This window comes from Mus musculus, chromosome 7 (assembly GCF_000001635.26).
Source record: "Mus musculus strain C57BL/6J chromosome 7, GRCm38.p6 C57BL/6J".
NCBI lineage: Eukaryota > Metazoa > Chordata > Mammalia > Rodentia > Muridae > Mus > Mus musculus.
This window is the reverse complement of record NC_000073.6, coordinates 43,349,583-43,363,925: the sequence shown is the minus strand read 5'-3', so window position 1 is coordinate 43,363,925 and position 14,343 is coordinate 43,349,583. Positions and strand designations below refer to the sequence as shown.

The window sequence follows — 14,343 nt, the reverse complement described above, 5'->3', positions numbered from 1 at the left end:
AACAATTGAATATACAGAGACACACCTTCACACAGTGTACTCCAACAGAAACTGAAATTAATTCCACCAAAATCAGGAATAAGGTTGTCTACTGTCTCCATTTGTATATGATATGATAGTATATATAAGTGACCCTATATATTCCACTGAGGAACTCTTCCAGCTGATAAAGCCTTTTAGTAAAGTAGCTGGATACAAAATTATCTCACAAAAAAATCAGCAATCCTCCTATACACAAATGACAAATGGACTGAAAAAGAAATAACAGAAAACACCTTTCTCAATAGTTTCAAGTTACATAAAAATATCTTGGAGTAACTCTAACCAAGTAAATAAAAGACTTTAATGGGGCTGGAGAGATGGCTCAGTGGTTAAGAGCACTGACTGCTCTCCCAGAGGTCCTGAGTTCAATTCCCAGCAACCACATGGTGACTCACTATCGTCTGTACAGCTGTAGTGTACTCATATACATAAAATAAATCTTAAAAAATGATAATATATTAAAAATGGACATCCTACCAAAAGTGATCTACAGATTCAATGCAAACCCATCAAAATCCCAGCATAATCCTTTACAGATCTTGAAAGGACAATTCTCCATTTCATATGGAAAAAACCAAAACTCAAAATATATAAAACAATTCTGAACAATTAAAGAACTGATGAAGGTTTCAACATTCTGATTTTAACTTGCACTACAGAGCTATAGTAATAGAAACAATATGTTATTATTGTAAAACAGATTGATCAGTGGAATCAAACTGAAGACCCAGACATAATTCCACACTCCTATGTACTCCTGATTTTTTAATAAGCCAGAGATTGGAAAAAAGACATTGGGAAAAAAAAAGACATCACTTTCAACAAAATGGTGCTGGTCAAACTGGGCAGCTGCATGTAGAAGTATGTGAAAAGATCCACACCTATCGGTCTGCACAAAACTCAAGTTCAAGTGGACTAAAGACCTAAACATAAAACCCAATACACTGAACCGGATAGAAGAGTAAGTGGGAAATACCCTTGAACACATTAGCCCAGGAGACAACTTTCTGAACAGAACACCAGTAAGACAGGCACTAAGAGGAGCAATTAGCAAGTGGGACTCAGCTGTTTAAAAATGACATCATGAAACTTGCAAACAAATGGATGCACCTAGAAAAAAGTCCAGAGTAGGGTAATCCAGACATAGAAAAATAAATGTGGTATGTTGTAAAAGTATCTTTTATTTGCCAGATGCAATTGTCATTTTGGAGGCTTATTGCTAAATATGTTCACTCCTACTAACTCTTTCTGAACTCTAGCTGGCTCTTTCCACTCAGATGTTCTAGCTCAAATATCTTTCCTAGCTGTCTGATTCAAACTGGCTTCTCTCAGTTTCTCATTGAATTACTTTGCTTGGCAAAACTGCCTCTGAACTCCATGAACTGAACTGTTCAGAACTCAACTGAACTCAATCAAACTGACTTCAACATTCTCTCCTCACTACTTTTTAAGTCACCTCTCTTTACTATCTGTTCTCATGAGAACTGGATGTAGGCATAAATTTTTTTTTCAAAACCTATTTTAACTATGTTTTTTTAATGAGTCAGCCTCACTTCTAGGCTATCTCTCACGAGAGGTGGCGTAATAGAAAGGTTAATAAGAAACAGGGACCTGTTTAGAAATAGTTCTTTTGAGCTATTCGAATCTTTGTTGTCAGCAGTCCAGTTTACTATCAAAACACCAATCATGAATCAGCAGTGGCAGTCCAGGCAATTTAGCAAACACCAAACATGAATCAGTAGCAGTGGCTCGATCTAGAAGAAACCATGAAGATCCACCAGTAGGCACAAGTCTGCAGAAGCAGCAAGAAGCAGGCAGCATACAATCAGAAGTTCTTTGGTGATTTTCCTTTCTAGGAAGCCATGAGAAGCAATGATTAGCAAAGAAAGCAATGCAAACCAATGCAAGAGCGTTGTCAGTGAAGACCAGTATCTGCAAAGCCTAAAGATGACCACCAAAGAATTGCAAGGTGAATCAATGCAAGAATGTTGTCAGATCACACAGACCTACAAAACAGTTTCTGGATGTGATCTTTTGTCAGAGTAGCCATGTTGCTGGATTAAAAATTTCTCTATAGTACGTATCCACTTCTATGTGGCATTAAGTAAGTGATAGCCAACCTATAATGCATAGACCCAGAGAATTAAAATATAGAGGAAGGGACTGAGGGTGGGACACATGGATGTCCCTGGGAGGGGGAAGTAAAATAGATTTTATGGTTTGAGAAGGGGCAGATGGGGGAAGTGGGAGGATCTGGGGAGAGAGATGTGGTTGAGGAAGGGAATGTGGAGAGACAGCTAGAACATTGAGGAACATTTTAGAGGGTGGTATGGAAATCTGGTGCAGTGGAAACTTTTTAAAATACATGAAGTCTCAAAACAATGGAGGAGACAGAGTCTCTACTGGACATCTCTTGTCAACAAAGAAATCTTCCAATGCCAGGACTGGGCTACAACCAATTGAGTTATTGGTCAAAGGGGACCCATGGAAATCCCCAAACAACCCAGGTTCTTGCCAAGACAATAGGTTGCTCTCCACAAACTGAGCAAGATCCCATTGCTGAAGACAACACCTAAACAATTCATTGACTATGGAGAGAGCAAGATTGTTGTATAGAACTTTTACCCATACATTCTAGTATCTTTGGTACAGGAAGTTACTCTGTAGACTACCAAAAGAGAAAAGTATACTACAAGTCAGCCACAAACCCTTTGCCCTACATCCCTACATTCCTGTCTGTAAAATATGCTAGGGCAATAGTGACACAAAGTTTGTGGGGGTGATCAATCAAATCTGAATTGACTTAAGGCTTACCCCACAATATGGAACCTATAATTGGCACTGCTTTAGTGATCAAGAAACAGAGAAGAGATTACCTAGAGACCTAGGCTAAAACCAAATACCACTGGTCTTTAAAAAATATTGGGGTAAATGACTCCTAATGATATTCTGTTATACTCATAGTCCAGTGCCTTATTTAGCCTTCATCTGGGAATACTCTTACTATAGCAGATAGGAAGAAATACAAAGACCCACAGACAGACAACATGCAGAGATAGAGAGTGAAAGATCTTGGAACACACAGTTCTAAATGGATGTCTCCATCAAATTTCTCACCTCTGCTCTCAGGGAACCCTGTGGAAGAGGATGTGGAAAGAGTGTAAAAACTAGAAGGAATAGAGAATACAAGGCCCTCTAAATCAACTGAGGAAAACACATATAAATTCATAGAAACTGAAGCAGCAAGCTTAGGGCCCACATGGGTCTGCACCAGTTTCCCTGTATACTATGGCTTTCAGTTTAGTATGATTTATTTGTTTGTTTGTTTGTTTGTTTGTTTAATGTATATTGGTACACTGTAGCTCCAAAGATGGTTGTGAGCCACCATGTGGTTGCTGGAATTTGAACTCAGGACCTTCAGAAGAGCAGTCAGTGCTCTTACCCACTAAGCCATCTCTCTAGCCCCCAGTTTAGTATGTTTTATAGAAGTCCTGAGTGTGAGAATGAGTGGGTCCTTGATTCTTGTGCCTTCTCTTGGTTTCTTTTCCTTTTGTTGGCTTGGCTTGACCAACTTTAAGATAATGGTTTTTCTTTTTATCTCATTGTATTTTATTTTGTTGTTTTACTAGAAGCCTATTATTTTTTAACAAGAAACAAGAAGGGAATGAATCTGGATGGGAGGGAAGGTGAGGAAGAACCGAGAGGAGTAGAGAAAGCAGTAACCACAATCAGGATATATTGTATGAGAAATAAATCTACTTCCAATAAAGTGCAAAAAGAAAACAAAGAGAAAAGAAAAAGCAGGCAAGGAAGAAAGGAAAGAAGGAAAGAAGGGGAAGGGAAGGGGAGAGGAGAGGAGAGGAGAGGAGAGGAGAGGAGAGGAGAGGAGAGGAGAGGAGAGGAGAGGAGAGGAGAGGAGAGGAGAGGAGAGGAGAGGAAGAAGGGAAGAGAAGGGAAGGGAGAGAAGGGAAGGGAAGGGAAGGGAAGGGAAGGGAAGGGAAGGGAAGGGAAGAGAAGGGAAGAGAAAGAAGAGAAAGAAGAGAAAGAAGAGAAAGAAGAGAAGAGAAGAGTCCAGTTGAGTTCTTCTGTTTCTAAATCTCTGCTAATAGCCTAACACACTAGAGAATCTGTGTCTGAATTCTATCACTCAATGCTACATTTGCAAAACTCACACATGTATAGGATGCTATGAGTCTATCCCATAAACATTATGAAGTTTGCCTATCTTATTCCTGATGGGCATGTGGATGCATTTTATAGGGCTTGAGATTAAACATATTAGGGTCTTAAACATACTAGGCATATGAGCTTAGTCCCCAATTCTTCCATGAAAACACTTGTGAAAGTCTGATGAGCAACTGTATCTTGTGTATTTAGGTCTACAGTTCTAAGCAGAATTGCTGCACAATTTGGTAGTTGTATTGTATTTATTTATATTTCATTGACAAGCACTGACTGAGATTACCTTCTTGTATGTTTGCTGGCCACTCACATATACCATTTTGTATTGATTATCTGTCACTTTTATTGATTTGTGATAAATCTTTATATATTAATTTTATGCCCTGTGATTGATAATTTTGCTGGGTATAGTAGTCTGGGCTGGCATCTGTGTGATCTTTAAAAGTTTGCAGAACATCCAATATGAGTTCAATTTGAGATATATGTAGCTACAACACAGTCACACTTCAAAACAGAATAACTTTAGGAACTAACATATGTTCTTAAATATATACAAGTAAAATTCAAGTATGCATTAAAGTCAAAATGTTCTTCCACACTGCTCAGGCAATATAAAGCCAAATAATCAACAATAAACACTACACTTTCTCCTTGACACTCCTCATGATTAAGACCCTTGTGATTATTATTACAGAAGAGGAAGAGAGGGCACAAAGAGAAAAGGTGGCTTCTCTGGGGATAACACTGAATCTGGAATTGAACCTAGAAATCTCTGAGACCTTCATTCCTTCCAAAACTCCCTCCTTCCACTACATAGCCTTTGGTTTAGAGGGCCACTGATATCACAATATGCTTCTAACACTTGCTGTCCTTGGCCATGCCTTTCTGGGACTCCAGCCAGCACTGGGACACATGGAGCAAAGAACTTCAGCACTTGTGGATCTTGATCTCTGTGTATACAGATTTCATAGCCTCCGTGTTCTGAGGCTTCGGGGGCATCGGGCCTTGGAAGGAGAGGGAGGCATAGTGGAGTTCAGGCTCATCCTTTTGGGTGTCTGGGACTGTGGCAAGGGGTGGCTGTTCTTTCTGGGTCTGTGACCCTGGTTCATTCAGATGACCCTGGAACCAGATTAGAGAAGGGAATCAGTCAGGCCTTTGCAGAGGGCAGCAAGAATTACCAAAGCAGCTTGGGGCTTAGGTGTGCACTTGTTCATTTACCTGCCTCACATGTATTTCCTGAGTGCTTCCACTCCATGCTTCCACTCATCCACCTTACTTACTGATGTGTGAACATGAATATGAATATGTGCCCAGCCTCCTCCTCTACATTCCCCCAGTATGTGGCTCTGTGCACATATGTCTGTATACACAGCCAAACCCAGGACCTTGGAGATAGTAGGCAAAGGCTCTAATGGTATGTGGCATCCCAACCCCAGATAACATTAACCTTTTAGCCTCTCACCAAGTCTTCACAATCCCCTCCTTTCCCATTCTATGGATATGAGCATAGTCTGATTCAGGTTAAGTAACTCACAAATGACAGCACCAGACTGTCAAAAATAAATGAAGGTGAATGAAGCCAGATGTGTCATGCCAGCAATCCCATCACTTGGGAGGCCTTAGAAGGAAGATTATGTCTAGCTTCTAAGAGCTTACAAGCTCTAGCTTCCTAGTGAGTTCCAGAACAACTGGGCTATACAGAGACCCTATCTCCAAAGACTCACATAAGTAAAATTTCAAAAATAAAATCAAAACCTCATCTAGTTGCAATCTGATGGGCAGAAGCAGGGAGCTACAGTGAGCTCTCAAGAAGCCTAGATAAAACCCACCCCTACCCTAGTGGGTCTCAGGAAACATGGGGATAGCAGGAATAAGTCTGTGTCAGCAAGAGGCAGGTGATAGTCTGTCTTTTAGACGTGGGATATTTTAACTGATGCATGGAAGATGATGAAGGCTTCACTCAGGACAGATCATGGATCACATGCCCAGGAAGTTTGGACTCTATTTTGGAGGTCTCGAGATTGAATATGGTGCTAGCCACATGTGGCATACGTCATGGGAGGTAGTCTCAGGGAAGATAAACTGTTGAGAACAAAGTACCACTGGATCTAAAAGTCAGAGTAACCCAAAGTAAGAAGAATGTGAACATATCATTAATAAACTTTACATTTGGTTATTGATAACAAATTTAAATCACAGTTCCTTGGATGTGTTGTGTGGAATGAAATTTGTATTATTAATTTCTGCTTTTTAATGTGACTAATGAAGATTTTATGTTATACATGTGGCCGACTTTTCTGTTAAATCTTAAAATGCAGTGTCTAAGTAGCCCAGACTGCCCTGGACACACCCCCTCCCCCAGCCTCCCATGGAGCCCAAGGACCTCAAACTTTACATTTTCCTTCCTCATGTTTCTCAAGGACCCAGAATATAGGCATGTGCCACCAAGTCCAACATCCTGTTGTCTCTGTCTTTCTCTATGTGTGTCTCTTTCTGTGTTTCTATATCTCTGTATGTTTGTCTCCCTTCTTCTCTGACTTCTTCTTCTCTCTTTCCCTATTGAGGATGGAGCCCAGGTTCTCACACATGCTAGAAAATTAGTCAACAATAGAGCTACATCTCACATGCCTCACTGTTAACTTCCAGCAAGCGCTACAGCTCTGAGCCACACCCCATCCCCTGGGAATCTAACCAAGTGTCCTACCCCTGGGCCACAATCCTATAGAGTCTATGCAGACATTCTACTTCTAAGCTACATCCCTGTTTCTCACTACACAAGGCAAGTGCTCTACTGATGAGCCACACTTGAGCTCTCTTTTCACATATGAGTTTATAAGGAGCTCATAAGTCACCCTGGCAGATGGTCAACACTCTTCATCCTCCTGCCTCAGCCTCCTGAGGGCTGAGACTATAGGTCTGTCCTACCATACCCAGCCTGACATTCTATTTCTGTTAGACAACACATATTTGGACTGTAAAGACTCAATAGCTGTGTTTAGAATTCCTTTATGAAAGTTTACTCTGGGCTGATGAGAACAGTGCTGAGGCCAAGGGAAAGACTGTGAAGGCTTGGCAGGAGGTAGCTACGTTGGGAAGAGCTTTGCTAACAGAAACAATGGGCAGGCCTGGGCAAATACCTGTAGCAGAAGAAAGTTGGGGGCAAATGTCAGGTCCCCAGCCTGTGGCTGTGGGAGGAAAGCTGGATAGTAGAGAGATGTTTGAGAAAACAGAAGCTTAGTTTTGATGTGCTGGGCTATCTAAGTACCTGGATTGGGTATCCCAACGCAATGTTGGATGAAGTTATGCTTGCACTATTTATGGTGGAGGCAGGGTTCTTGGCAAGATGGTTGCCTTTCGTAGCTGCTACTTTCAGGGCTGATTTCTTCCTGAGGACCTTCACTCTGGAGAAAAAGATGAGGGTTTTGGTTTTTTTGTTTGTTTTTTGTTTTTGTTTTTTTCAGCTCAGCTAGATGGAATTTGGGACCAGTGAAGACCAAGTACAGGGGCCAGAGATAGAACTACTCTGTGTATTAAAGACCCTCAGTGGATGGGGATCTATATGATTTGAACAGACTGTATCTATACCTGACCAGGTTAGCAGGAGGTTTCTGCTAGTAGCTCATCATCCCACTGGGCTGAGTTTTAGGAATCCTTTAACCAATCAACAGTCATTAGAAGAAGCCTTCACCAAATGAGACTCACGTGAAAAAGATGAGGCAGAGGCAGACAGCAAGCAAGGCCATAAGACCAGCTCCCCAGATGGCCCCCAGGACCGTTCCTCTACTGGTTTCTGATTTGCCTGCTAACAAGAGAGACCTGGGGTGATGAACAGTCTTCCTCCCAAGCAGGCATCTTAGCGTCCAACCTTTTTCTAATCCCTTCCTTGTGAGAATGTCCCCTCCCACTTTGGTCTAGGTCCTTTCCTCCCTATCTTTGTATGTGACTACAGCCTCCTGCACCCAACCCCCCTACCAAGCTAACAGATAGGAAACCACAAACACTAGTCCCATTTTGCTCACTCCCCATGCCATTGTGGAATCTAGACAGAAAGCACTGTTTCTCCACACCTTACCCTGTGAGACCTTTGGGCCTGACACCAGCAAGATAGTGGCTCTCTGAACTCTATTGTCACTCCAAGCTTCACAGCTGAGTCTGTGGTTAGAGCTGAATTCCATGCTGAGGATCAGGGAGCTGTTGGCCCACTGTCCTGCGGAGCTGGACTTAACCGTGAAGGAGCCATTGCTGCTGTTCCCCTCCAGCACCCCCTCCCCCAGCCGCCAGCGCAGGGAGGGGGCAGGCCAGGCTCTGGAGGAGCAGCTGCAGTGCAGACCTTGACCCTCGAAGGAGCAGGAGGGTCCCAGCAGCTGTAGAAGGCCTGGGGAGTGAAACACAAGGAGAGGGATCAGTGGGGATTTCCCAGGCTGTGATCACCATGCCCCCACCCCCACCCCACCCCCATCATTTTCCAACTCACTCCTTATGCTGAGGCTCACAGAGGCTGTCTGAGCACCCTGACTGTTCTGAGCTTGGCAGATGTATTTTCCCTGGTCCTCCAACTCCGCCCGTGGCAGTTGCAGTTCCGCGGGGGTAGAGAGCTGGAAGGGCTTTTGGGTCGGGCGCTCCCAACTCAGCACGGCAGGGGGATTGCTGTCAGCCATACAGACCAGGCTCAGGGACTCACCCTCTTGGATCTGCAGAGATGCTCCACTCTGCAGGACTTTAGTTCCTGAGGAGGCAGACAGAAGACTGAGCTTGGTTGCAGAGGGCATTCTGCCTTTCTCCTCCTTTTTTCTTCTCTCTCTCTCTCTCTCTCTCTCTCTCTCTCTCTCTCTCTCTCTCTCTCTCTCTCTTTCTGCTGGCTGATGGCCTCACACCATAAAGAGTGAAGACAGACAATAGCTCTTAGCAGTGTGAAGCTTATCAGAACCTACCTGGGTCCCACTCTTCCCTCCTGGGCATCTGTCAAGTCAGATGCCCTACTTGCCCTGGTCTCTCAAGAACATCTCACTAAGGCCTGACTCATTCAGCTGCATCCCAGGAGCTCACAGACCTGGGGACAGGTGCCCAAAGCAGGTACCGGCACAGTGATGGGTTTCATGGTGGAGCTATCCTAAAAGCCCAGGGAGATTCCAGGAGGAGGAGGAGGAGGAGGAGGAGGAGGAGGAGGAGGAGTGCTGATAGGGACATGAAGAACAGTGAAGCTGACCAGAGGCAATGCTACAGTGTTCTGTCCACAGTGAGGCAACATCACCCAACGATAGGCAAAGGATCCTGAAACGTCCCTCCACCTGGCAAACAGCTGCCTCCTTAACAGAAATCTCTCTTTAGATGACTTTGGAAATTGTCACAGACCAATAAATACAATTTATTGTTAATATCTTTTCTTTCTTTTTTTTTTGTGAGAGAGGGTCTTGAATATTTCAGGCAGCTTCAGACTCACTATGTAGGTGAGGGTGACTTTGAAGGTGACTTCTAAACCTCTCAAGTTCTCTCTCAAAATCTCTCAGTGTTGGGATTTCAGGCGTGTGATTGCCGTGCTTGGTTTATACAATGCTGGCGATTCAGCCCTGGATTTCTTGCATGCTAGGATAATACTCTATGAACTGAGCCACATTCACAGACTATAAACAGCATAAACACCATAAGAGAGACTCAGTTTCTTGAGCGGATGATAATGTGAATGAAAAATACAGCGACTTCACACATGACATCAGGAGGGTGGGTCTATTTGTTAAGAAAAGATATTGTTCCCGGAAATGTGAATAAGACAAAGTCCATGCTGTGCAGTTTGGCAGTTATGTATGGGAAATACAAATGATCCTCTGTTCTGGGATTTCCTTCCTTAGGAAAAAAAAAATTTGTAGACATGTTCACAAATGTAGAAAGTTTTCATGTAAGTCATTTATTGAATAAAAGGCAAGGACTGCCAGTGTTCTGTCAAGAGATGAGTGGGTAAATGCATTACCATAGCACTAGAAAACCATGGTGTCAGTCATATGTGTGAAGGAGGAAATCTCCAAGAAAACTAAGTTTAAGGAGGGAAAAATTAATTCAGTCCCTTGCCATTGACCGACACATGTATTGTGGCGGTGTGAGTTTGATTGTGGAGGAACTACAAGCATAAGTAAGAATTAGGTTTATAGGAAGGCACAAGAGCTGAGACTCTAGACAACCTCAAACACCTAGGGCAGGCTTTATTTAATCCCAGAGGGTTTCTTTGGGCTACACAGTGATCAGGGAACGGGACTCAGTGATCAGGGAACGGACTCAGAAACACAATGACCAGAGTTCAGTAGGGTGCAGGTTATATACTTCAAGCTGGGGGTTTTGTGGCTAAGGACAGGAAAGAGGAGCCGAATAAGGAAGTTAGCTGCTTTCCTTAGCCAAGCTGTTTTGAAACTGGGGAGGTCCTTGTCTCTTTTTGCACCCACTGGGTGTCTGGGGTTGAGATCAGTTGCTTTGCTTCCGTAATCTCCAGAGAGCTGGCTTCCTGTAACTTTGAGTTCAGTTTGGGGCCTGGCTTTTGAGGGGAGTTAATTTCTTTAGGAACCTCTTTTTAAAAAGTGTCTAGGGTTTAGCTCAGTGGTATAATTCCATCCTGTATAAATAAGTAAAAATTAAAGAATGAACTAAAAATGATAAAATTGCAAAGTGGTGTGTGAAGAAGATGTGTGTGTGTGTATGTGTGTGTGTGTGTGTGTGTGTGTGTGTGTGTGTGTGTGTGTATGTGTATGTGTGTGCATGTATATGGGTGTTTAAATGTGCATGCAAGGATATCTGTGTATGGTCAACCAAGACAGGAGTCATTAGATATCAAGAACTATTATTATTAAATTTTTATATCGGCAGAATTATATTTCACTACAATCCATATATTGGAACCCTGATAACTGATATAATGGGGAGACTGCAGTATATGAGTAAGGGGTGGGGGAATCCTGAGCTTCCTCCTGCCTGAGGTCCAGAATACCTGCTCATCTCCTGCAGAGGCAGTCCCTGTACCCATCCCAGGGAGGAGAAATTTGACTCTACCTGTGTCATCTCCCCAGGACACCCTGATGGTCATCTTCTGTGGAGCATCTGCATAGACACATATGGTTGTTTGCTTTCAGAGGAAAGATGGCTGCAGGTATTCCACCCCATTGGTCTTTTCTCCTCCCACAGTCTTAGCATTCAGGAACCATCACCCAGTTCTAACCCCTCCATCCCACACCCCTAATCTCCCCTCCCCAGAGACCCAGGTCTGGACACTCACAGATGACACTGAGCTGTTGAGTCCTCTCCACAGTAACACCAGTGCCAGGTAAGTTCACCTGGCAGGTGAGGTTGGTGCCATTGTCCTGAGGCCTGGGTGTGAGGTTCAGCTCTGAGGAGAGGGTGGTCCTGTGGCCCAGGGAAGTGAGGGCAGATGACATCCAGGAAAAGATGGGGGGTGTCCCCTGCTCACAGGCCCAGGGCACAGAACAGAGCAGTTTGGTAGAATTGCCAGACACCAGGGTAGATGTGACTTGGATGTTAGGGACCTCAGTCAGAGCTGGACAGAGAGAAATAGAGACACAAGATGTGCTGGGGATCACTATGTATGACCCTATTTCAAGCCAGGCTTCTCTCCCAACCAACCTCATTATGCGGTCTCCAGGGCACCCAAAGGCTTTTAGAACAAGGACCTCCACATATCCCCTCTTCACTTACCTATCACAAGCACAGAGAGCATTGACTTCTGAAAACTGTATTTCACAGAACCATCCAATCTGAAGAAGTACGTCCCTGTGTCGATTTTCTGTGCATCTCTGATGTCCAGGGAGCAATTATGACTATTTTCCTTCCCCATGAGATAGAATCGACCTTGAGCTTCCTTCAGTACTGATCGCTGTGGGTCATTTGTAGCCACTGGAGAGCCGCTGAATATATTGGCCCCCTCCCGGAACCAGTAGCCAAAGACAGGACCTTTGGAATTGGGGTACTGGACTTGGCAGGCTACAAAGACGCACAGGCCCTCCTGCACTGTCACTGAACCAGTCACTGAGAGCGAATAACCGTCCGTAGCCAGGCACCCTGCAAAGAAATGAGGGTTATCTTGGTCCTGTCCCACTAGCCCGGTCCCTGTTCCCACTCACCTGCCCACAGCAGGGGCAGCAGCCATGCCCACCGCATCACACAGTGAAAGGCTCTAGGTTCCTGTGGGTGGCCAGAGAAAGAAAACTTGATCAGTTTGAAGTGGATCCCTGGGGTGAGGGTCACAGGCTTCAATGTCACAGGACTGAGAAGTCGTCCTACTAACCTAGTCCAGGAATGAAGAGAGACAGAGTGACTGACCACAGAGAGGGAACTTTCCACCCACAGGTTATCAGCACTATCAAGGCCCTGGAAAGTAAACACTTCCACTTTTCATGTGTATCATCATGGGAGGCAAAGTCGATGAGGAAGACCCACCCTCCACTCCTGAACTGTAGCATTTGTTTCTCATTTGTTTGTATTAAGAAAGAGGTTAATGCACAGAGGGAACACAGACTGGACCTAGGTCCCCTACCCCATATGTAGCAGATCTGCAGCTTGATCTTCATGTGGGTTCCCCAACAACTGGAACCCTCCCTGAGTCTGTTGCCTGCGTGTGGATCCATTTTCATAACTGGGCCTCCTAGTCTGGCCTCAGTGGAAGAGGATGCACCCAGTCCTGCAGTGACTTGATGCACTGTGTGTGTGTGAGGTGCTGGGGGGCGGAGGATAGTGGTGGTAGGGGTGTGGTATGATACCCAGAGGTCTCTCCTTTCTCAGAGGAGAAGGGAGGATGGGGGAAGAGTCTGTGTGAGTGGGTACAGTGGGTACTGGGAGGAGAGCGGGGCTGATATTGGGATGTAAAATGAATGAATAAATAATTTTTTTAAAAAAGGAAAAGGTTGATGATCAGGGACATGGCTCAGCAGGTAAAGACATTGGCCAGCCACTCACATTGTGGAAAGAATGAACTAACTCTCAAAAGTTGCCCTTTGACCCCCTACTACTGCTTGGTGGCACACTCAAACCGTGGTGGGCAGAGAGAGAGGGGGGGGGGGAATTCAAAATTCAATAGTTGTTTAATGTATAAAGAAGAGGAGGAGACTGGAACTCTAATTGCCTAAATAACTTTTCTGTTGCTGTTATAGAATATCCAGATAAAAGCAACTTAAAAACAAAAATAGTTTCTGTTGGCTCAGAGTTGGAGGTTGCAATCCATTGTGATGGTGAAGGCATGGCTACAGGAGTGTACAGTGGTTGGCCATACTTCACCTTCAGTCAGGAAGCAGAGTGAGAAGTGACGGACTATTCTCAGGTCACTGTATAGTCTAGGATCCTAACCTATGAAACCAGAAGTGGGTGGGTTTCCTCACTTCAGTTAATCTAATCATGATAATCACCCAAGGCATGCTGAGGGCCCATGTCCCAGGCGAGTCTGGACCTCAAGTTTCCAATAGAGGTTAACCACCAGAGACACAGACTTACACAGGGCATCCACAGGAAGACATGGGGCGAAGACTCCCTGTCTTAGTCAGGGTTTCTATTCCCGCACAAACATCATGCCCAAGAAGCAAGTTGGGAAGGAAAGAGTTTATTTGGCATACACTTCCATACTGCTGTTCATCACCAAGGAAGTCAGGGCTGGAACTCAAGCAGGTCAGAAAGCAGGAGCTGATGAGTAGGCCATGGAGGGATGTTCCTTACTGGCTTGCTTCCCCTGGCTTGCTCAGCCTGCTCTCTTATAGAATCAAGACTACCAGCCCAGAAATGGCACCACCCACAAGGGGCCCTTCCCCCTTGACCACTAATTGAGGAAATGCCTTACAGTTGGATCTCATGGAGGCATTTCCTCAACTGAAGCTCCTTTCTCTGTGATAACTCCAGCTGCGTCAAGTTGACACAAAACTAGCCAGTACACTCCCTCTGCAGGCCAAAGAAAGAGGTGTCAGAGGACTCTCTGTTGTAAAGAGGTTGACCTAGAGCTTCCAGACTCAGTACTGAGGAAAAATAAACACGTTGAAGCTGCTGTGTGTGTGTGTGTGTGTGTGTGTGTGTTCGCGCACACACGTGTGTTTGTTTGTGTGCATGTGCATACATGTGTTTGCATGTGTGTGTGTATGTATG

At 44.4% G+C, this 14,343-nt stretch overlaps 1 protein-coding gene across 3 annotated transcripts; it reads right to left on the bottom strand.

Annotated features, from left to right (window-relative positions):
- Positions 1 to 4,450: 4,450 nt before the first annotated feature.
- Positions 4,451 to 12,585, bottom strand: Siglecf (sialic acid binding Ig-like lectin F). 3 transcript variants are annotated; one of them, NM_145581.2, is made up of 10 exons: positions 12,506 to 12,585; positions 12,342 to 12,402; positions 11,917 to 12,279; positions 11,480 to 11,758; positions 11,257 to 11,304; positions 8,699 to 8,950; positions 8,297 to 8,599; positions 7,927 to 8,026; positions 7,490 to 7,625; positions 4,456 to 5,343 (listed from the first exon to the last, which is right to left on the bottom strand). In NM_145581.2, exons 2-10 carry the CDS (start codon positions 12,376 to 12,378, stop codon positions 5,152 to 5,154), a joined length of 1,710 nt encoding a protein of 569 aa, NP_663556.1. In that variant the 5' UTR covers positions 12,379 to 12,402; positions 12,506 to 12,585; the 3' UTR covers positions 4,456 to 5,151. The 3 variants fall into 3 exon arrangements, with proteins under 3 accessions (XP_006540879.1, NP_663556.1, NP_001257948.1); XM_006540816.1 differs by having other exon boundaries at positions 4,451 to 5,343; positions 7,927 to 8,023; positions 12,342 to 12,512; NM_001271019.1 differs by lacking the exon at positions 7,927 to 8,026 and having other exon boundaries at positions 7,490 to 7,623.
- Between the last annotated feature and the right edge of the window lie 1,758 nt (positions 12,586 to 14,343).

Excerpts from the sequence above, each read along its gene's own strand:
- Siglecf (NM_145581.2), bottom strand. The coding sequence starts at position 12,378 with ATGCGGTGGGCATGGCTGCTGCCCCTGCTGTGGGCAG. Across the intron at positions 8,027-8,296 it reads AGGCCCAAAGGTCTCACAGG|CAGGCAAATCAGAAACCAGT; the intron begins GTAAGGTGTGGA and ends CTCTCTTGTTAG. Across the intron at positions 5,344-7,489 it reads CGTTGGGATACCCAATCCAG|GGTCATCTGAATGAACCAGG; the intron begins GTACTTAGATAG and ends ATCTGGTTCCAG.